At 49.7% G+C, this 27,669-nt stretch overlaps 1 protein-coding gene across 2 annotated transcripts in view; it reads left to right on the top strand.

Moving 5' to 3' along the window:
* Positions 1–26,590, top strand: part of LOC129845961 (uncharacterized) — a 52,156-nt gene extending 25,566 nt beyond the window's left edge. For both annotated transcript variants that reach the window (XM_055913949.1, XM_055913948.1), the window contains 5 exons: positions 18,226–18,366; positions 18,555–18,682; positions 19,556–19,688; positions 19,911–20,076; positions 23,894–26,590. In XM_055913949.1, coding sequence (XP_055769924.1) covers positions 18,226–18,366; positions 18,555–18,682; positions 19,556–19,688; positions 19,911–20,076; positions 23,894–26,174 — 2,849 coding nt within the window. In that variant the 3' untranslated portion in view covers positions 26,175–26,590. The remainder of the gene's footprint in view (positions 1–18,225; positions 18,367–18,554; positions 18,683–19,555; positions 19,689–19,910; positions 20,077–23,893) is intronic.
* Positions 26,591–27,669: the final 1,079 nt, after the last annotated feature.

The raw sequence follows: 27,669 nt of genomic DNA, 5'->3' as shown, positions 1-27,669 counted from the left end.
CTACAGGTACCATACACCATGACCCAACCACACTACAGGTACCATACACCATGACCCACAACCACCCTACAGGTACCATACACCATGACCCAACCACCCTACAGGTACCATACACCATGACCCACAACCACCCTACAGGTACCATACACCATGACCCATAACCACCCTACAGGTACCATACACCCTACAGGTACCATACACCATGACCCAACCACCCTACAGGTACCATACACCCTACAGGTACCATACACCATGACCCAACCACACTACAGGTACCATACACCATGACCCAGCCACCCTACAGGTACCATACACCCTACAGGTACCATACACCATGACCCAACCACCCTACAGGTACCATACACCATGACCCATAACCACCCTACAGGTACCATACACCCTACAGGTACCATACACCATGACCCAACCACCCTACAGGTACCATACACCCTACAGGTACCATACACCATGACCCAACCACACTACAGGTACCATACACCATGACCCACAACCACCCTACAGGTACCATACACCATGACCCATAACCACCCTACAGGTACCATACACCATGACCCAACCACCCTACAGGTACCATACACCCTACAGGTACCATACACCATGACCCAACCACACTACGGGTACCATACATCATGACCCAACCACCCTACAGGTACCATACACCATGACCCAACCACCCTACAGGTACCATACACCATGACCCAACCACCCTACAGGTACCATACACCATGACCCAGCCACCCTACAGGTACCATACACCCTACAGGTATTATAAACCATGACCCAACCACCCTACAGGTACCATACACCATGACCCAACCACCCTACAGGTACCATACACCCTACAGGTACCATACACCATGACCCAACCACCCTACAGGTACCATACACCATGACCCAACCACCCTACAGGTACCATACACCCTACAGGTACCATACACCATGACCCGACCACACTACGGGTACCATACATCATGACCCAACCACCCTACAGGTACCATACACCATGACCCAACCACCCTACAGGTACCATACACCATGACCCAACCACCCTACAGGTACCATACACCATGACCCAGCCACCCTACAGGTACCATACACCCTACAGGTATTATAAACCATGACCCAACCACCCTACAGGTACCATACACCATGACCCAACCACCCTACAGGTACCATACACCCTACAGGTACCATACACCATGACCCAACCACCCTACAGGTACCATACACCATGACCCAACCACCTTACAGGTACCATACACCCTACAGGTACCATACACCATGACCCAACCACCCTACAGGTACCATACACCATGACCCAACCACCCTACAGGTACCATACACCATGACCCAGCCACCCTACAGGTACCATACACCCTACAGGTATTATAAACCATGACCCAACCACCCTACAGGTACCATACACCATGACCCAACCACCCTACAGGTACCATACACCCTACAGGTACCATACACCATGACCAAACCACACTACGGGTACCATACATCATGACCCAACCACCCTACAGGTACCATACACCATGACCCAACCACCCTACAGGTACCATACACCATGACCCACAACCACCCTACAGGTACCATACACCATGACCCATAACCACCCTACAGGTACCATACACCATGACCCAACCACCCTACAGGTACCATACACCATGACCCAACCACCCTACAGGTACCATACACCCTACAGGTACCATACACCATGACCCAACCACACTACGGGTACCATACATCATGACCCAACCACCCTACAGGTACCATACACCATGACCCAACCACCCTACAGGTACCATACACCATGACCCAACCACCCTACAGGTACCATACACCATGACCCAGCCACCCTACAGGTACCATACACCCTACAGGTATTATAAACCATGACCCAACCACCCTACAGGTACCATACACCATGACCCAACCACCCTACAGGTACCATACACCCTACAGGTACCATACACCATGACCCAACCACCCTACAGGTACCATACACCATGACCCAACCACCTTACAGGTACCATACACCCTACAGGTACCATACACCATGACCCAACCACCCTACAGGTACCATACACCATGACCCAACCACCCTACAGGTACCATACACCATGACCCAGCCACCCTACAGGTACCATACACCCTACAGGTATTATAAACCATGACCCAACCACCCTACAGGTACCATACACCATGACCCAACCACCCTACAGGTACCATACACCCTACAGGTACCATACACCATGACCCAACCACACTACGGGTACCATACATCATGACCCAACCACCCTACAGGTACCATACACCATGACCCAACCACCCTACAGGTACCATACACCATGACCCAACCACCCTACAGGTACCATACACCATGACCCAGCCACCCTACAGGTACCATACACCCTACAGGTATTATAAACCATGACCCAACCACCCTACAGGTACCATACACCATGACCCAACCACCCTACAGGTACCATACACCCTACAGGTACCATACACCATGACCCAACCACCCTACAGGTACCATACACCATGACCCAACCACCTTACAGGTACCATACACCCTACAGGTACCATACACCATTACCCAACCACCCTACAGGTACCATACTCCATTACCCAACCACCCTACAGGTACCATACACCATGACCCAACCACCCTACAGGTACCATACACCATGACCCACAACCACCCTACAGGTACCATACACCATGACCCAACCCCCCTACAGGTACCATACACCCTACAGGTACCATACACCATGACCCAACCACCCTACAGGTACCATACACCATGACCCAACCACCCTACAGGTACCATACACCATGACCCACAACCACCCTACAGGTACCATACACCATGACCCAACCACCCTACAGGTACCATACACCATGACCCACAACCACCCTACAGGTACCATACACCATGACCCAACCCCCCTACAGGTACCATACACCCTACAGGTACCATACACCATGACCCAACCACCCTACAGGTACCATACACCATGACCCAACCACCCTACAGGTACCATACACCATAACCCACAACCACCCTACAGGTACCATACACCATGACCCATAACCACCCTACAGGTACCATACATCATGACCCAACCACCCTACAGGTACCATACACCCTACAGGTACCATACACCATGACCCAACCACACTACGGGTACCATACACCATGACCCAACCACCCTACAGGTACCATACACCATGACCCAACCACCCTACAGGTACCATACACCATGACCCAACCACCCTACAGGTACCATACACCATGACCCAGCCACCCTAAAGGTACCATACACCCTACAGGTACTATAAACCATGACCCAACCACCCTACAGGTACCGTACACCATGACCCAACCACCCTACAGGTACCATACACCCTACAGGTACCATACACCATGACCCAACCACACTACAGGTACCATACACCATAACCCAGCCACCCTACAGGTACCATACACCCTACAGGTACCATACACCATGACCCAACCACCCTACAGGTACCATACACCATGACCCATAACCACCCTACAGGTACCATACACCCTACAGGTACCATACACCATGACCCAACCACCCTACAGGTACCATACACCCTACAGGTACCATACACCATGACCCAACCACACTACAGGTACCATACACCATGACCCACAACCACCCTACAGGTACCATACACCATGACCCAACCACCCTACAGGTACCATACACCATGACCCAACCACCCTACAGGTACCATACACCCTACAGGTACCATACACCATGACCCAACCACCCTACAGGTACCATACACCATGACCCAACCACCCTACAGGTACCATACACCATGACCCAACCACCCTACAGGTACCATACACCATGACCCAGCCACCCTACAGGTACCATACACCCTACAGGTACTATAAACCATGACCCAACCACCCTACAGGTACCATACACCATGACCCAACCACCCTACAGGTACCATACACCCTACAGGTACCATACACCATGACCCAACCACCCTACAGGTACCATACACCATGACCCAACCACCTTACAGGTACCATACACCCTACATGTACCATACACCATTACCCAACCACCCTACAGGTACCATACACCATGACCCAACCACCTTACAGGTACCATACACCCTACAGGTACCATACACCATTACCCAACCACCCTACAGGTACCATACACCATGACCCAACCACCCTACAGGTACCATACACCATGACCCACAACCACCCTACAGGTACCATACACCATGACCCAACCCCCCTACAGGTACCATACACCCTACAGGTACCATACACCATGACCCAACCACCCTACAGGTACCATACACCATGACCCAACCACCCTACAGGTACCATACACCATGACCCAACCACCCTACAGGTAACATACACCATGACCCAACCACCCTACAGGTACCATACACCATGACCCACAACCACCCTACAGGTACCATACACCATGACCCAACCACCCTACAGGTACCATACACCATGACCCAACCACCCTACAGGTACCATACACCATGACCCAACCACCCTACAGGTACCATACACCATGACCCAACCACTCTACATGTACCATACACCATGACCCAACCACCCTACAGGTACCATACACCATGACCCAACCACTCTACAGGTACCATACACCATGACCCAACCACCCTACAGGTACCATACACCATGACCCAACCACCCTACAGGTACCATACACCATGACCCAACCACCCTACAGGTACCATACACCATGACCCAACCACCCTACAGGTACCATACACCATGACCCGTAACCACCCTACAGGTACCATACACCATGACCCAACCACCCTACAGGTACCATACACCATGACCCATAACCACCCTACAGGTACCATACACCATGACCCATAACCACCCTACAGGTACCATACACCATGACCCAACCACCCTACAGGTACCATACACCATGACCCACAACCACCCTACAGGTATCATACACCATGACCCAACCACCCTACAGGTACCATACACCATGACCCAACCACACTACAGGTACCATACACCATGACCCACAACCACCCTACAGGTACCATACACCATGACCCAACCACCCTACAGGTACCATACACCATGACCCACAACCACCCTACAGGTACCATACACCATGACCCATAACCACCCTACAGGTACCATACACCCTACAGGTACCATACACCATGACCCAACCACCCTACAGGTACCATACACCCTACAGGTACCATACACCATGACCCAACCACACTACAGGTACCATACACCATGACCCAGCCACCCTACAGGTACCATACACCCTACAGGTACCATACACCATGACCCAACCACCCTACAGGTACCATACACCATGACCCATAACCACCCTACAGGTACCATACACCCTACAGGTACCATACACCATGACCCAACCACCCTACAGGTACCATACACCCTACAGGTACCATACACCATGACCCAACCACACTACAGGTACCATACACCATGACCGACAACCACCCTACAGGTACCATACACCATGACCCATAACCACCCTACAGGTACCATACACCATGACCCAACCACCCTACAGGTACCATACACCCTACAGGTACCATACACCATGACCCAACCACACTACGGGTACCATACATCATGACCCAACCACCCTACAGGTACCATACACCATGACCCAACCACCCTACAGGTACCATACACCATGACCCAACCACCCTACAGGTACCATACACCATGACCCAGCCACCCTACAGGTACCATACACCCTACAGGTATTATAAACCATGACCCAACCACCCTACAGGTACCATACACCATGACCCAACCACCCTACAGGTACCATACACCCTACAGGTACCATACACCATGACCCAACCACCCTACAGGTACCATACACCATGACCCAACCACCTTACAGGTACCATACACCCTACAGGTACCATACACCATTACCCAACCACCCTACAGGTACCATACACCATTACCCAACCACCCTACAGGTACCATACACCATGACCCAACCACCCTACAGGTACCATACACCATGACCCACAACCACCCTACAGGTACCATACACCATGACCCAACCCCCCTACAGGTACCATACACCCTACAGGTACCATACACCATGACCCAACCACCCTACAGGTACCATACACCATGACCCAACCACCCTACAGGTACCATACACCATGACCCACAACCACCCTACAGGTACCATACACCATGACCCAACCACCCTACAGGTACCATACACCATGACCCAACCACCCTACAGGTAACATACACCATGACCCAACCACCCTACAGGTACAATACACCATGACCCACAACCACCCTACAGGTACCATACACCATGACCCAACCACCCTACAGGTACCATACACCATGACCCAACCACCCTACAGGTACCATACACCATGACCCAACCACCCTACAGGTACCATACACCATGACCCAACCACTCTACATGTACCATACACCATGACCCAACCACCCTACAGGTACCATACACCATGACCCAACCACTCTACAGGTACCATACACCATGACCCAACCACCCTACAGGTACCATACACCATGACCCAACCACCCTACAGGTACCATACACCATGACCCAACCACCCTACAGGTACCATACACCATGACCCAATCGCCCTACAGGTACCATACACCATGACCCAACCGCCCTACAGGTACCATACACCATGACCCAACCACCCTACAGGTACCATACACCATGACCCAACCACTCTACATGTACCATACACCATGACCCAACCACCCTACAGGTACCATACACCATGACCCAACCACTCTACAGGTACCATACACCATGACCCAACCACCCTACAGGTACCATACACCATGACCCAACCACCCTACAGGTACCATACACCATGACCCAACCACCCTACAGGTACCATACACCATGACCCAACCACCCTACAGGTACCATACACCATGACCCGTAACCACCCTACAGGTACCATACACCATGACCCAACCACCCTACAGGTACCATACACCATGACCCAACCACCCTACAGGTACCATACACCATGACCCACAACCACCCTACAGGTACCATACACCATGACCCATAACCACCCTACAGGTACCATACACCATGACCCAACCACCCTACAGGTACCATACACCATGACCCGTAACCACCCTACAGGTACCATACACCATGACCCAACCACCCTACAGGTACCATACACCATGACCCATAACCACCCTACAGGTACCATACACCATGACCCATAACCACCCTACAGGTACCATACACCATGACCCAACCACCCTACAGGTACCATACACCATGACCCACAACCACCCTACAGGTACCATACACCATGACCCAACCACCCTACAGGTACCATACACCATGACCCAACCACACTACAGGTACCATACACCATGACCCACAACCACCCTACAGGTACCATACACCATGACCCAATCACCCTACAGGTACCATACACCATGACCCACAACCACCCTACAGGTACCATACACCATGACCCATAACCACCCTACAGGTACCATACACCCTACAGGTACCATACACCATGACCCAACCACCCTACAGGTACCATACACCCTACAGGTACCATACACCATGACCCAACCACACTACAGGTACCATACACCATAACCCAGCCACCCTACAGGTACCATACACCCTACAGGTACCATACACCATGACCCAACCACCCTACAGGTACCATACACCATGACCCATAACCACCCTACAGGTACCATACACCATACAGGTACCATACACCATGACCCAACCACCCTACAGGTACCATACACCCTACAGGTACCATACACCATGACCCAACCACACTACAGGTACCATACACCATGACCCACAACCACCCTACAGGTACCATACACCATGACCCATAACCACCCTACAGGTACCATACATCATGACCCAACCACCCTACAGGTACCATACACCCTACAGGTACCATACACCATGACCCAACCACACTACGGGTACCATACACCATGACCCAACCACCCTACAGGTACCATACACCATGACCCAACCACCCTACAGGTACCATACACCATGACCCAACCACCCTACAGGTACCATACACCATGACCCAGCCACCCTAAAGGTACCATACACCCTACAGGTACTATAAACCATGACCCAACCACCCTACAGGTACCGTACACCATGACCCAACCACCCTACAGGTACCATACACCCTACAGGTACCATACACCATGACCCAACCACACTACAGGTACCATACACCATAACCCAGCCACCATACAGGTACCATACACCCTACAGGTACCATACACCATGACCCAACCACCCTACAGGTACCATACACCATGACCCATAACCACCCTACAGGTACCATACACCCTACAGGTACCATACACCATGACCCAACCACCCTACAGGTACCATACACCCTACAGGTACCATACACCATGACCCAACCACACTACAGGTACCATACACCATGACCCACAACCACCCTACAGGTACCATACACCATGACCCAACCACCCTACAGGTACCATACACCATGACCCAACCACCCTACAGGTACCATACACCCTACAGGTACCATACACCATGACCCAACCACCCTACAGGTACCATACACCATGACCCAACCACCCTACAGGTACCATACACCATGACCCAACCACCCTACAGGTACCATACACCATGACCCAGCCACCCTACAGGTACCATACACCCTACAGGTACTATAAACCATGACACAACCACCCTACAGGTACCATACACCATGACCCAACCACCCTACAGGTACCATACACCCTACAGGTACCATACACCATGACCCAACCACCCTACAGGTACCATACACCATGACCCAACCACCTTACAGGTACCATACACCCTACATGTACCATACACCATACCCAACCACCCTACAGGTACCATACACCATGACCCAACCACCTTACAGGTACCATACACCCTACAGGTACCATACACCATTACCCAACCACCCTACAGGTACCATACACCATGACCCAACCACCCTACAGGTACCATACACCATGACCCACAACCACCCTACAGGTACCATACACCATGACCCAACCCCCCTACAGGTACCATACACCCTACAGGTACCATACACCATGACCCAACCACCCTACAGGTACCATACACCATGACCCAACCACCCTACAGGTACCATACACCATGACCCAACCACCCTACAGGTAACATACACCATGACCCAACCACCCTACAGGTACCATACACCATGACCCACAACCACCCTACAGGTACCATACACCATGACCCAACCACCCTACAGGTACCATACACCATGACCCAACCACCCTACAGGTACCATACACCATGACCCAACCACCCTACAGGTACCATACACCATGACCCAACCACTCTACATGTACCATACACCATGACCCAACCACCCTACAGGTACCATACACCATGACCCAACCACTCTACAGGTACCATACACCATGACCCAACCACCCTACAGGTACCATACACCATGACCCAACCACCCTACAGGTACCATACACCATGACCCAACCACCCTACAGGTACCATACACCATGACCCGTAACCACCCTACAGGTACCATACACCATGACCCAACCACCCTACAGGTACCATACACCATGACCCAACCACTCTACATGTACCATACACCATGACCCAACCACCCTACAGGTACCATACACCATGACCCAACCACTCTACAGGTACCATACACCATGACCCAACCACCCTACAGGTACCATACACCATGACCCAACCACCCTACAGGTACCATACACCATGACCCAACCACCCTACAGGTACCATACACCATGACCCGTAACCACCCTACAGGTACCATACACCATGACCCAACCACCCTACAGGTACCATACACCATGACCCATAACCACCCTACAGGTACCATACACCATGACCCATAACCACCCTACAGGTACCATACACCATGACCCAACCACCCTACAGGTGCCATACACCATGACCCACAACCACCCTACAGGTATCATACACCATGACCCAACCACCCTACAGGTACCATACACCATGACCCAACCACACTACAGGTACCATACACCATGACCCACAACCACCCTACAGGTATCATACACCATGACCCAACCACCCTACAGGTACCATACACCATGACCCAGCCACCCTACAGGTACCATACACCCTACAGGTACCATACACCATGACCCAACCACCCTACAGGTACCATACACCATGACCCACAACCACCCTACAGGTACCATACACCATGACCCATAACCACCCTACAGGTACCATACACCCTACAGGTACCATACACCATGACCCAACCACCCTACAGGTACCATACACCCTACAGGTACCATACACCATGACCCAACCACACTACAGGTACCATACACCATGACCCAGCCACCCTACAGGTACCATACACCCTACAGGTACCATACACCATGACCCAACCACCCTACAGGTACCATACACCATGACCCATAACCACCCTACAGGTACCATACACCCTACAGGTACCATACACCATGACCCAACCACCCTACAGGTACCATACACCCTACAGGTACCATACACCATGACCCAACCACACTACAGGTACCATACACCATGACCCACAACCACCCTACAGGTACCATACACCATGACCCATAACCACCCTACAGGTACCATACACCATGACCCAACCACCCTACAGGTACCATACACCCTACAGGTACCATACACTATGACCCAACCACACTACGGGTACCATACATCATGACCCAACCACCCTACAGGTACCATACACCATGACCCAACCACCCTACAGGTACCATACACCATGACCCAACCACCCTACAGGTACCATACACCATGACCCAGCCACCCTACAGGTACCATACACCCTACAGGTATTATAAACCATGACCCAACCACCCTACAGGTACCATACACCATGACCCAACCACCCTACAGGTACCATACACCCTACAGGTACCATACACCATGACCCAACCACCCTACAGGTACCATACACCATGACCCAACCACCCTACAGGTACCATACACCCTACAGGTACCATACACCATGACCCAACCACACTACGGGTACCATACATCATGACCCAACCACCCTACAGGTACCATACACCATGACCCAACCACCCTACAGGTACCATACACCATGACCCAACCACCCTACAGGTACCATACACCATGACCCAGCCACCCTACAGGTACCATACACCCTACAGGTATTATAAACCATGACCCAACCACCCTACAGGTACCATACACCATGACCCAACCACCCTACAGGTACCATACACCCTACAGGTACCATACACCATGACCCAACCACCCTACAGGTACCATACACCATGACCCAACCACCTTACAGGTACCATACACCCTACAGGTACCATACACCATGACCCAACCACCCTACAGGTACCATACACCATGACCCAACCACCCTACAGGTACCATACACCATGACCCAGCCACCCTACAGGTACCATACACCCTACAGGTATTATAAACCATGACCCAACCACCCTACAGGTACCATACACCATGACCCAACCACCCTACAGGTACCATACACCCTACAGGTACCATACACCATGACCAAACCACACTACGGGTACCATACATCATGACCCAACCACCCTACAGGTACCATACACCATGACCCAACCACCCTACAGGTACCATACACCATGACCCACAACCACCCTACAGGTACCATACACCATGACCCATAACCACCCTACAGGTACCATACACCATGACCCAACCACCCTACAGGTACCATACACCATGACCCAACCACCCTACAGGTACCATACACCCTACAGGTACCATACACCATGACCCAACCACACTACGGGTACCATACATCATGACCCAACCACCCTACAGGTACCATACACCATGACCCAACCACCCTACAGGTACCATACACCATGACCCAACCACCCTACAGGTACCATACACCATGACCCAGCCACCCTACAGGTACCATACACCCTACAGGTATTATAAACCATGACCCAACCACCCTACAGGTACCATACACCATGACCCAACCACCCTACAGGTACCATACACCCTACAGGTACCATACACCATGACCCAACCACCCTACAGGTACCATACACCATGACCCAACCACCTTACAGGTACCATACACCCTACAGGTACCATACACCATGACCCAACCACCCTACAGGTACCATACACCATGACCCAACCACCCTACAGGTACCATACACCATGACCCAGCCACCCTACAGGTACCATACACCCTACAGGTATTATAAACCATGACCCAACCACCCTACAGGTACCATACACCATGACCCAACCACCCTACAGGTACCATACACCCTACAGGTACCATACACCATGACCCAACCACACTACGGGTACCATACATCATGACCCAACCACCCTACAGGTACCATACACCATGACCCAACCACCCTACAGGTACCATACACCATGACCCAACCACCCTACAGGTACCATACACCATGACCCAGCCACCCTACAGGTACCATACACCCTACAGGTATTATAAACCATGACCCAACCACCCTACAGGTACCATACACCATGACCCAACCACCCTACAGGTACCATACACCCTACAGGTACCATACACCATGACCCAACCACCCTACAGGTACCATACACCATGACCCAACCACCTTACAGGTACCATACACCCTACAGGTACCATACACCATTACCCAACCACCCTACAGGTACCATACTCCATTACCCAACCACCCTACAGGTACCATACACCATGACCCAACCACCCTACAGGTACCATACACCATGACCCACAACCACCCTACAGGTACCATACACCATGACCCAACCCCCCTACAGGTACCATACACCCTACAGGTACCATACACCATGACCCAACCACCCTACAGGTACCATACACCATGACCCAACCACCCTACAGGTACCATACACCATGACCCACAACCACCCTACAGGTACCATACACCATGACCCAACCACCCTACAGGTACCATACACCATGACCCACAACCACCCTACAGGTACCATACACCATGACCCAACCCCCCTACAGGTACCATACACCCTACAGGTACCATACACCATGACCCAACCACCCTACAGGTACCATACACCATGACCCAACCACCCTACAGGTACCATACACCATGACCCACAACCACCCTACAGGTACCATACACCATGACCCAACCACCCTACAGGTACCATACACCATGACCCAACCACCCTACAGGTAACATACACCATGACCCAACCACCCTACAGGTACCATACACCATGACCCACAACCACCCTACAGGTACCATACACCATGACCCAACCACCCTACAGGTACCATACACCATGACCCAACCACCCTACAGGTACCATACACCATGACCCAACCACCCTACAGGTACCATACACCATGACCCAACCACCCTACAGGTACCATACACCATGACCCAACCACCCTACAGGTACCATACACCATGACCCAGCCACCCTACAGGTACCATACACCCTACAGGTATTATAAACCATGACCCAACCACCCTACAGGTACCATACACCATGACCCAACCACCCTACAGGTACCATACACCCTACAGGTACCATACACCATGACCCAACCACCCTACAGGTACCATACACCATGACCCAACCACCTTACAGGTACCATACACCCTACAGGTACCATACACCATGACCCAACCACCCTACAGGTACCATACACCATGACCCAACCACCCTACAGGTACCATACACCATGACCCAGCCACCCTACAGGTACCATACACCCTACAGGTATTATAAACCATGACCCAACCACCCTACAGGTACCATACACCATGACCCAACCACCCTACAGGTACCATACACCCTACAGGTACCATACACCATGACCAAACCACACTACGGGTACCATACATCATGACCCAACCACCCTACAGGTACCATACACCATGACCCAACCACCCTACAGGTACCATACACCATGACCCACAACCACCCTACAGGTACCATACACCATGACCCATAACCACCCTACAGGTACCATACACCATGACCCAACCACCCTACAGGTACCATACACCATGACCCAACCACCCTACAGGTACCATACACCCTACAGGTACCATACACCATGACCCAACCACACTACGGGTACCATACATCATGACCCAACCACCCTACAGGTACCATACACCATGACCCAACCACCCTACAGGTACCATACACCATGACCCAACCACCCTACAGGTACCATACACCATGACCCAGCCACCCTACAGGTACCATACACCCTACAGGTATTATAAACCATGACCCAACCACCCTACAGGTACCATACACCATGACCCAACCACCCTACAGGTACCATACACCCTACAGGTACCATACACCATGACCCAACCACCCTACAGGTACCATACACCATGACCCAACCACCTTACAGGTACCATACACCCTACAGGTACCATACACCATGACCCAACCACCCTACAGGTACCATACACCATGACCCAACCACCCTACAGGTACCATACACCATGACCCAGCCACCCTACAGGTACCATACACCCTACAGGTATTATAAACCATGACCCAACCACCCTACAGGTACCATACACCATGACCCAACCACCCTACAGGTACCATACACCCTACAGGTACCATACACCATGACCCAACCACACTACGGGTACCATACATCATGACCCAACCACCCTACAGGTACCATACACCATGACCCAACCACCCTACAGGTACCATACACCATGACCCAACCACCCTACAGGTACCATACACCATGACCCAGCCACCCTACAGGTACCATACACCCTACAGGTATTATAAACCATGACCCAACCACCCTACAGGTACCATACACCATGACCCAACCACCCTACAGGTACCATACACCCTACAGGTACCATACACCATGACCCAACCACCCTACAGGTACCATACACCATGACCCAACCACCTTACAGGTACCATACACCCTACAGGTACCATACACCATTACCCAACCACCCTACAGGTACCATACTCCATTACCCAACCACCCTACAGGTACCATACACCATGACCCAACCACCCTACAGGTACCATACACCATGACCCACAACCACCCTACAGGTACCATACACCATGACCCAACCCCCCTACAGGTACCATACACCCTACAGGTACCATACACCATGACCCAACCACCCTACAGGTACCATACACCATGACCCAACCACCCTACAGGTACCATACACCATGACCCACAACCACCCTACAGGTACCATACACCATGACCCAACCACCCTACAGGTACCATACACCATGACCCACAACCACCCTACAGGTACCATACACCATGACCCAACCCCCCTACAGGTACCATACACCCTACAGGTACCATACACCATGACCCAACCACCCTACAGGTACCATACACCATGACCCAACCACCCTACAGGTACCATACACCATGACCCACAACCACCCTACAGGTACCATACACCATGACCCAACCACCCTACAGGTACCATACACCATGACCCAACCACCCTACAGGTAACATACACCATGACCCAACCACCCTACAGGTACCATACACCATGACCCACAACCACCCTACAGGTACCATACACCATGACCCAACCACCCTACAGGTACCATACACCATGACCCAACCACCCTACAGGTACCATACACCATGACCCAACCACCCTACAGGTACCATACACCATGACCCAACCACTCTACATGTACCATACACCATGACCCAACCACCCTACAGGTACCATACACCATGACCCAACCACTCTACAGGTACCATACACCATGACCCAACCACCCTACAGGTACCATACACCATGACCCAACCACCCTACAGGTACCATACACCATGACCCAACCACCCTACAGGTACCATACACCATGACCCAATCGCCCTACAGGTACCATACACCATGACCCAACCACCCTACAGGTACCATACACCATGACCCAACCACCCTACAGGTACCATACACCATGACCCAACCACTCTACATGTACCATACACCATGACCCAACCACCCTACAGGTACCATACACCATGACCCAACCACTCTACAGGTACCATACACCATGACCCAACCACCCTACAGGTACCATACACCATGACCCAACCACCCTACAGGTACCATACACCATGACCCAACCACCCTACAGGTACCATACACCATGACCCAACCACCCTACAGGTACCATACACCATGACCCGTAACCACCCTACAGGTACCATACACCATGACCCAACCACCCTACAGGTACCATACACCATGACCCATAACCACCCTACAGGTACCATACACCATGACCCATAACCACCCTACAGGTACCATACACCATGACCCAACCACCCTACAGGTACCATACACCATGACCCACAACCACCCTACAGGTACCATACACCATGACCCAACCACCCTACAGGTACCATACACCATGACCCAACCACACTACAGGTACCATACACCATGACCCACAACCACCCTACAGGTACCATACACCATGACCCAACCACCCTACAGGTACCATACACCATGACCCACAACCACCCTACAGGTACCATACACCATGACCCATAACCACCCTACAGGTACCATACACCCTACAGGTACCATACACCATTACCCAACCACCCTACAGGTACCATACACCCTACAGGTACCATACACCATGACCCAACCACACTACAGGTACCATACACCATGACCCAGCCACCCTACAGGTACCATACACCCTACAGGTACCATACACCATGACCCAACCACCCTACAGGTACCATACACCATGACCCATAACCACCCTACAGGTACCATACACCCTACAGGTACCATACACCATGACCCAACCACCCTACAGGTACCATACACCCTACAGGTACCATACACCATGACCCAACCACACTACAGGTACCATACACCATGACCCACAACCACCCTACAGGTACCATACACCATGACCCATAACCACCCTACAGGTACCATACACCATGACCCAACCACCCTACAGGTACCATACACCCTACAGGTACCATACACCATGACCCAACCACACTACGGGTACCATACACCATGACCCAACCACCCTACAGGTACCATACACCATGACCCAACCACCCTACAGGTACCATACACCATGACCCAACCACCCTACAGGTACCATACACCATGACCCAGCCACCCTACAGGTACCATACACCCTACAGGTATTATAAACCATGACCCAACCACCCTACAGGTACCATACACCATGACCCAACCACCCTACAGGTACCATACACCCTACAGGTACCATACACCATGACCCAACCACCCTACAGGTACCATACACCATGACCCAACCACCTTACAGGTACCATACACCCTACAGGTACCATACACCATTACCCAACCACCCTACAGGTACCATACACCATTACCCAACCACCCTACAGGTACCATACACCATGACCCAACCACCCTACAGGTACCATACACCATGACCCACAACCACCCTACAGGTACCATACACCATGACCCAACCCCCCTACAGGTACCATACACCCTACAGGTACCATACACCATGACCCAACCACCCTACAGGTACCATACACCATGACCCAACCACCCTACAGGTACCATACACCATGACCCACAACCACCCTACAGGTACCATACACCATGACCCAACCACCCTACAGGTACCATACACCATGACCCAACCACCCTACAGGTAACATACACCATGACCCAACCACCCTACAGGTACCATACACCATGACCCAATCGCCCTACAGGTACCATACACCATGACCCAACCACCCTACAGGTACCATAGGCTAGACATTATAGTATAGCCTGCTATTTAACTAGCCTGGTCCCACATCTGTTTGTGTTGTCTTGCTCTAGTGATTAGCCTGGGGACGAGGTTAGTGTCTTACCAACTCCTATAGGCAAGACAACAGCAACAGGTCTGGGAGCAGGTTCACTGGATTTACCTGGTATTACCATCTATAATCACATAATACTGACCTGGCTGATTCCAACAGGTTTCCTGGGCTCTCTGACCACGGCTCTGTTTGCGTCGTACGCGGTGCAGGGCAAACCGCTGGTGACCTGGGGTCGCGACCTCATGAAGGTCCTCCCCAAGGCCGAGGAGTACTGTAAGAAGACCATACGCCACATGGCAGGTGTGTGTGTGTGTGTGTGTGTGTGTGTGTGTGTGTGTGTGTGTGTGTGTGTGTGTGTGTGTGTGTGTGTGTGTGTGTGTGTGTGTGTGTGTGTGTGTGTGTGTGTGTGTGTGTGTGTGTGTGTGTGTGAGAAAAATAGACTGTGTGTGTGTGTGATTAAATGGTGGTGTATGTTGTGTCCACTGCAGAGTACCAGGAGAAGTGGTTCTACTTTGAGGCTAAGTGGCAGTTCTACCTGGAGGAGAGAGGCGTGGAGGAGGAGGGGCAGAACAAGCCACTGTTTCCTGACACCTACAACGCTGAGGAGACAGACAAGGTCATCTATTGGTTCCATTCTACCTGGCAAACTGGATATTTAAAGATATTTGACAGATGTATTTAACTCAGGTGTGTTCTCCTCTCTCCAGGTGTAGAAATATTTAACTCAGGTGTGTTCTCCTCTCCAGGTGTAGAAGTATTTAACTCAGGTGTGTTCTCCTCTCTCCAGGTGTAGAAGTATTTAACTCAGGTGTGTTCTCCTCTCTCCAGGTGTAGAAGTATTTAACTCAGGTGTGTTCTCCTCTCTCCAGGTGTAGAAGTATTTAACTCAGGTGTGTTCTCCTCTCTCCAGGTGTAGAAGTATTTAACTCAGGTGTGTTCTCCTCTCTCCAGGTGTAGAAGTATTTAACTCAGGTGTGTTCTCCTCTCTGTAGAAGTATTTATCTCAGGTGTGTTCTCCTCTCTGTAGAAGTATTTATCTCAGGTGTGTTCTCCTCTCTGTAGAAGTATTTATCTCAGGTGTGTTCTCCTCTCTGTAGAAGTATTTAACTCAGGTGTGTTCTCCTCTCTGTAGAAGTATTTATCTCAGGTGTGTTCTCCTCTCTGTAGAAGTATTTATCTCAGGTGTGTTCTCCTCTCTCCAGGTGTAGAAGTATTTAACTCAGGTGTGGTCTCCTCTCTCCAGGTGTAGAAGTATTTAACTCAGGTGTGTTCTCCTCTCTCCAGGTGTAGAAGTATTTATCTCAGGTGTGTTCTCCTCTCTCCAGGTGTAGAAGTATTTAACTCAGGTGTGTTCTCCTCTCTCCAGGTGTAGAATTATTTAACTCGGGTGTGTTCTCCTCTCTCCAGGTGTAGAAGTATTTAACTCAGGTGTGTTCTCCTCTCTCCCGGTGTAGAAGTATTTAACTCAGGTGTGTTCTACTCTCTACAGGTGTATAAGCGCTGGAGCTCAGAGGGCCGGGCTGGACGGAGGGGTCATGATGCTCCCATGATAGCCTACGATGCTCTCCTGGCCTCAGGCTCTGACTGGACCCAGCTCTGCCGCCGCGCCATGTTCCACGGAGGTGGGCTGTGTGTGTGTGCATTTGTTTGTTGTCCGTGCAAGTAGTCTATATAAGAGGTGTGTAGGTGTGTGTGTGTTCTTGTTGTGTTTGTATATTTGTGTGTGTGTGTGTGTGTGTGTGTGTGTGTGTGTGTGTGTGTGTCCGTCCGTCCGTCCGTCCGTCCGTCCGTCCGTCCGTCCTTGCCATTAGTATCTTCTCTGACCTGGTCATTGTGTCCCCCAGGGGAGAGCAGTGCCACAGGGCTGATAGCAGGCTGTCTGTACGGTCTCCTGTTCGGCCTGTCCCAGGTCCCTGAAGGGCTGCACCAGGATGTGGACCGACGCACGCGGCTGGAGGAGCTCGGAGCCGAGCTGTACAAGGCAGCCTCCGCAGAGAGGAGCACAGAAAAGTAACAACACTGCCCTCTTCTGGCCGACATAGGAACTACACATGAATGACTCCACCATGGCTGGCTACTGGCTGCTCACCTACCTACCTACCAGTGGAGGCTGGTGGGAGGAGCTATAGGAAGACGGCTCAATGTAATGGCTGAAGGGGAATACATATGCTTGATACTGTTCCACTTATTCCATTCCAGCCATTACAATGAGCCTGTCCTTCTATATCTCCTCCTACCAGCCTCCTCTGCTACCTACCTATCCCACAGCACTGCAGCCCCCCTAGCCCGGCCTGTACCCTCCTCTCTGTCTCTCTCTCAACTGCTGCTGCTGGGGTCTCTGGAATAGTTCCGGTCCAGTTCCATTAAGAGTTTCTAAAAAAAACTAAAGTCATTCATGTGGAACTGAATCAGAATCAGAATCAGAACTCCTGAACCGGATATGTAATGTAACTATTCCATAGATTCCAGAGGCCCAACGTGTTCTCATCTATAGATGAACATGGATGAACTAACATCCCTACCTACTGTACATACACCAGTCCTGGGTTTAAAACATGTGATTGTAGACAAAGAAGACGGTCCTGTGTCAATAAGATTTAAACAACAGGCTTGTTATTAGTCTGTACCCCATATAGTATATGTTCCCTATATAGTGCACTACTTCTGACCCGAACCCTATGGGCCCAGGTCAAAGGTAGTGCACTAGGGTTCTATTTGGGATCCACGCTTAGTCTGTTAATTGCACTCATCTGATGTTCTGGTTTATTATTGTCTGCTGTGGATTCACCACGAGTGACATGGTGCCTGTCATGATAATAATTGTGTTATTATCAGATTAAAGTGGATATCTATATATCACCTCTGAGGTCCGCGTCTCTCTTTGCTACTGTCTTTATAATGCTGTAGAGGTCAGAGGTCAATCCTAACTAACACCGGTGACGTGTCCCAATAATATCTCCTTTCTGCTGAAGTGTGCACTCCACCACCATATTCTGTCCACCATATTTCTTATACCAGTCATTTCCTTTCAAATCAGTGAAGGGAAGTGAACAAGTGCACACTCTGGGAGGAAGGATAGATAATTGGGACATAGCCACCTCACTGTACCAGGACCCTAGAAACCACCAATAGTCTGTTTCTCTCTCTTCTCTACTTACCCCCACCTCCCTGTTATAGATCAACTAAACAGTCCCTGTTATAGATCAACTAAACAGTCCCTGTTATAGATCAACTAAACAGTCCCTGTTACACATCAACTAAACAGTCCATGTTATAGATCAACTAAACAGTCCCTGTTATAGATCAACTAAACAGTCCCTGTTATAGATCAACTAAACTGTTATAGATCAACTAAACAGTCCCTGTTATAGATCAACTAAACAGTCCCTGTTACACATCAACTAAACAGTCCCTGTTATAGATCAACTAAACAGTCCCTGTTACAGATCAACTAAACAGTCCCTGTTACAGATCAACTAAACAGTCCCTGTTACACATCAACTAAACTGTTATAGATCAACTAAACCATCCCTGTTACACATCAACTAAACTGTTATAGATCAACTAAACAGTCCCTGTTATAGATCAACTAAACAGTCCCTGTTACACATCAACTAAACAGTCCCTGTTATAGATCAACTAAACAGTCCCTGTTACAGATCAACTAAACAGTCCCTGTTACAGATCAACTAAACAGTCCCTGTTACACATCAACTAAACTGTTATAGATCAACTAAACCATCCCTGTTACACATCAACTAAACTGTTATAGATCAACTAAACAGTCCCTGTTACACATCAACTAAACAGTCCCTGTTATAGATCAACTAAACAGTCCCTGTTATAGATCAACTAAACAGGGACTGTTATAGATCAACTAAACTGTCCCTGTTACACATCAACTAAACAGTCCCTGTTATATACAGATCAACTAAACAGTCCCTGTTACACATCAACTAAACTGTTATAGATCAACTAAACAGTCCCTGTTATAGATCAACTAAACAGTCCCTGTTACACATCAACTAAACAGTCCCTGTTATAGATCAACTAAACCATCCCTGTTACACATCAACTAAACAGTCCCTGCTATAGATCAACTAAACCATCCCTGTTACACATCAACTAAACAGTCCCTGTTATAGATCAATTAAACAGTCCCTGTTACACATCAACTAAACAGTCCCTGTTATAGATCAACTAAACAGTCCCTGTTACACATCAACTAAACAGTCCCTGTTACATATCAACTAAACAGTCCCTGTTATAGATCAATTAAACAGTCCCTGTTATAGATCAACTAAACAGTCCCTGTTATAGATCAACTAAACAGTCCCTGTTATAGATCAACTAAACCATCCCTGTTACACATCAACTAAACAGTCCCTGTTATAGATCAATTAAACAGTCCCTGTTACACATCAACTAAACAGTCCCTGTTACAGATCAACTAAACAGTCCCTGTTACACATCAACTAAACAGTCCCTGTTATAGATCAACTAAACAGTCCCTGTTACACATCAACTAAACAGTCCCTGTTACATATCAACTAAACAGTCCCTGTTACACATCAACTAAACAGTCCCTGTTATAGATCAACTAAACAGTCCCTGTTACACATCAACTAAACAGTCCCTGTTACACATCAACTAAACAGTCCCTGTTACACATCAACTAAACAGTCCCTGTTATATATCAACTAAACAGTCCCTGTTATAGATCAACTAAACAGTCCCTGTTACACATCAACTAAACAGTCCCTGTTATAGATCAACTAAACAGTCCCTGTTATATATCAACTAAACAGTCCCTGTTACACATCAACTAAACAGTCCCTGTTACACATCAACTAAACAGTCCCTGTTATAGATCAACTAAACAGTCCCTGTTATAGATCAACTAAACAGTCCCTGTTATATATCAACTAAACAGTCCCTGTTACACATCAACTAAACTGTTACACATCAACTAAACAGTCCTACACTGCTAGAACACTCACTGGAAATGTAAATCATCCCTAAATCTGCTGCTGCAGCTAATGTACTGGACAAGGAATGAATATTCTGTCATGTATAAAGAATTCATTGTCCATGGTAGAGGTTATAGTACAGAGATGGTAGAGGTTATAGTACAGAGATGGTAGAGGTTATAGTACAGAGATGGTAGAGGTTATAGTAGTACAGTGATGGTAGAGGTTATAGTACAGAGATGGTAGAGGTTATAGTACAGAGATGGTAGAGGTTATAGTAGTACAGAGATGGTAGAGGTTATAGTACAGAGATGATAGAGGTTATAGTAGTATAGAGATGGTAGAGGTTATAGTACAGAGATGGTAGAGGTTATAGTACAGAGATGATAGAGGTTATAGTAGTACAGAGATGATAGAGGTTATAGTAGTATAGAGATGGTAGAGGTTATAGTACAGAGATTATATAGGTTATAGTAGTACAGAGATGGTAGAGGTTATAGTACAGAGATGGTAGAGGTTATAGTAGTACAGAGATGGTAGAGGTTATAGTAGTACAGAGATGGTAGAGGTTATAGTAGTACAGAGATGGTAGAGGTTATAGTAGTACAGAGATGGTAGAGGTTATAGTACAGAGATGGTAGAGGTTATAATACAGAGATGATAGAGGTTATAGTAGTACAGAGATGGTAGAGGTTATAGTAGTACAGAGATGGTAGAGGTTATAGTAGTACAGAGGTGGTAGAGGTTAGTCATCCCTATCACAGGATGTTTCCGTCATAGAAATAGAATCTAGATTCTATTTCTATAGTCCCGGTTCTGTCCTGAGAACAAAGCTAGGCCCTTCTGTTTCCCTACAGAGCAGAGAGAGCAGTGAATGCAGGGCCATCAGGCCTCATTGTGGACACCAGCGCCCTGAAGAAGCTGGTTTGGGACCGGACGACCCGCCCGGAGCTCAGAGGGGTTCTGGAGAGCCTGCTCCACTACTTAACCCAGGACCTGCCCAGCCGGAGCCCCACCGCGAGGCCCCCTGAGAGGTTAGGGCCGGAGCTCAGTGTGGGGTTGGAGGTGCCCCAGTTCAGCAGGTGTGGAGGTCGACCAGCAGGGGGCGACGTCTCAAGGCGCCTCACCTCTTTCCAGCTTCTCCAGGCCAAGTTCCTGAGGAACACCCACAACCCTCCGCTCACTCACCGCCGGGAGGTGGGGGCTCTGGCACTGTCCTCCAGAGAGGGTAGAGGGGGAGGCTGTGGGATCAGAGAGACCCATAGTGGACAGGTTGAGGGCTGCATTCCCAAAACAGGACGTGGAGTGAGAAAGGGGAACACTGTTAAGGATGTGCTGGCCAGGTTTTCTGCAGCAACGCAGAAGGAGAGGGGAGGGGCCACACAGGGGGGAGGAGCGTCGAAAAGACCCCGAACGATCGGCAAGGGGCAGCTACTGTCTGCCATAATGGACAAGTTTGAAACCATGGCGACGGTGCAACGGGGAAGTGACGTGAGTAGCCTGAAGAAAAGCTCTTCTCCTGGTGCCAGCTCACCTGGTAAAGTCAAAGGGACCGGTGGTCGTGTCAAAGAATTAGTGAGTCGTCAGGAAGAAGAGGGACAACAGTGCTTAGGTCAACCAGGTCAACCCGTCAAAGGTCAGAGTTCAGTGAAGCAGCAGGTTAAGAGTAAAGGCTGGGGACAGCAGAGGAAAGAGAACCCCTCTGGAGTGCAGGGAGGAGATAGAGGATCAGAGAAGACAGTAGCTGCTCTGAAGGATTCACCTCAACACAGAAAAGGGAGGAACTGGAATCAGAAGGTGAAAGGTCACTCTGTAGTCAATAAGCAGATAAGGGGTCCAGGTTCAGATCAAGAAGCTGAAGGTCAGATTCAGGATTCAATTAAGGAGGTAGAAGTTTGGGGCGCTAACCAACAGGTAGAGATTCTGGGTATGAACCAACAGGTAGAGACTCTGGGTATGAACCAACAGGTAGAGACTCTAGGTATGAACCAACAGGTAGAGACTCTGGGTATGAACCAACAGGTAGAGACTCTAGGTACGAACCAACAGGTAGAGATTCAGGATACAAACCAAGAACAGATTGTTAGCTCAGGTCAAAGACTAGAAGGCCATGGTTCAGAGGTTGACAAGGAGCTAAAGGTTCAGAGTGAAAACATTGAAGTTAAGGCTTCAGTGGGTCAGGAAGTGGTGGTACAGGCTTCACATCAGGAGAATCAGGATCAAGACAGTGAAGTTGAAGTTTCAGGTCAGGAGGTCAAGGCACAGGTTACAGGTCAGGAGTTCAAGGCACAGGTTACAGGTCAGGAGGTCAAGGCACAGGTTACAGGTCAGGAGGTCAAGACACAGGTTTCAGATCAGGAATTAAAGGTACAGGAGCTCAGCTATGTGCAGGTAGAGCTGCTCTGCTCTGCTGCAGTGGTCCAGTGGTCTCCCCCAGCACCCCAGGTAGAGATGCCTGAGGTAGAGGCCTTGCAGCCCGGGTACCTGGCAACGCTGCTCCCTTGTCCTCCTGTGTGGGCCCTAGCTTCCTCTGTGGATCCACCAGCACAGAAATGCTCAGGGTTAGGGTCCAAAACCAGGACCCTGGAAGGCTCACATCTCTCCTACCCCTGGAGAAAACAGTACATGGATCCACCCCAACCCCGGTCCACCCAGAGAGGCCAGTCCAGATACCCCATCCCTAGGGGGGCCCACGGCTCAGAATCAGAACCATCGGAACTGGGCCAGGCCCATAACACCAGCCTCTCACCCCCACCTTCTGAATCTACGACCCCTGATGTCATGACCTCTGTCCCCACAACCCCTGATCTTGACCTTTGCTTCCTGCCATCAGCGCCCACAACGTCCAACCAGGAGCCCCGCCCACATGAAGCCAAAAAGGAAGTAAATGTCCCTATGGCACTGCAAAGTGGGGATGAGGAGGTGACATGTCAGGAGGGGGAGGGGCAGGGTAGCGCTGAGATGTCACACAAAGATGATGTCATCACTATGAGTGGTTCAAGTGTTGCAGAGCCAGAAAGACTACAGACAGAAAAGCAGGAGAGACCAAAGTACAGGACGTTAAACTACGGCGACCCTTCAGCGAAACTGATTTATAAACCCAAAATCATCCGATTCACAGATACCTTTAATTTCTAAGTCACTCGTTCACTCACTCTGACTTCAGTGATGCGTCCGTCTGTGGAAGATAAAAGCTTTCTGAACTTTCTCTCTCCTCACAGTGAAACACAACACACCTTCAAGGTCATGCTAGCTATCCCATGTGTTGCTGTCCTCTGAAAGCTGTGGTGTTGCAGGAAGCAGCCTACGCTCTACATGTGGTGATTACTCAGAAGCTGTGTAATGCTCTAAGTAGAGTAGTGTGTGTGTGCGTGCGTGTGTGTGTGTCGTCCGTACTGTAACAGTGGAAAGACAAACAGAACAGCGGTGTTAAACATTGACTAAGCCTAATCTTTAGAATGGGATTTTCTTGGAAAACAATGTGAAGCAATAATATCAGGACTTAAACTGTAGCTATGACAACCGAGTCAAATGAACCTCTGCTCTTTATCAGATTAAAGAAGCTCAATCCCTTATCTTGTAGTTGTTGTATTGTTGTTGTTGTGATCAATCTGAAACAGTTTTACTGTTCCCTTCTAATCAACTTCTCATTCATTAGCCTGTTTGAGTTATCTCTACTGACCTTGGCGTATCTATACTCTCCCTAAGGCTCGTGACAATTGTCGTTATCACAAGTAAACCGGAACTAAGGCACCATACATTTCATTTAATGTCATTAGAATAATCTCAGAGATCAGGGACATATTCGGCCACTACATGTATCAATGAAGTTTACAAGAGAATCTTTGTTCAAATGTTGACACCAGAGGGTTAATTTTTTTCTGGAATGTTCCAAGGTCCCAGATACACCCACACAGGTTGTTTGTGTGCCAGCTAGATGTTCTACTACCACCACACGGTAAATGTGCCCTCACTGCCAGTGTTTTGGCTACAGACATGGACTATAACCTGGGAAATAACCCACTTATCTCATACTATTCACACCAGTCGCCTTTCCCTGACGGTTGGAAAAACAGCCCTAAACACACTATTTTATGCTAAGAAATGGTCGATGTGCACTTTTATTGATGGGTTAAACTCAAACACACATGCATACACACACAAAAACACACATTCGTTTCTGGAAAAAAATGGGTATGAGGATATTTCTTTATTTTATTTTACCAGGTAAGTTGACTGAGAACACATTCTCATTTGCAGCAACGACCTGGGGAATAGTTACAGGATGAATGAGCCAAATGTAAACTGGGGATTTTTAGGTGACCATGATTGTTTGAGGGCCAGATTGGGAATTTAGCCAGGACACCGGGGTTAACACCCCTACTCTTACAATAAGTGCCATGGGATCTTTAATGACCTCAGAGAGTCAGGACACCCGTTTAACGTCCCATCCGAAAGACAGCACCCTACACAGGGCAGTGTCCCCAATCACTGCCCTGGGGCATTGGGATATTTTATTAGACCAGAGGAAAGAGTGCCTCCTACTGGCCCTCCAACACCACTTCCAGCAGCATCTGGTCTCCCATCCAGGGACTGACCAGGACCAACCCTGCTTAGCTTCAGAAGCAAGCCA

The sequence above is a fragment of the Salvelinus fontinalis genome, unplaced genomic scaffold, assembly GCF_029448725.1.
Source record: "Salvelinus fontinalis isolate EN_2023a unplaced genomic scaffold, ASM2944872v1 scaffold_0411, whole genome shotgun sequence".
Lineage (NCBI taxonomy): Eukaryota > Metazoa > Chordata > Actinopteri > Salmoniformes > Salmonidae > Salvelinus > Salvelinus fontinalis.
Note: the sequence above shows the minus strand (reverse complement) of the source record. Positions and strands in the feature narration are given on the sequence as shown.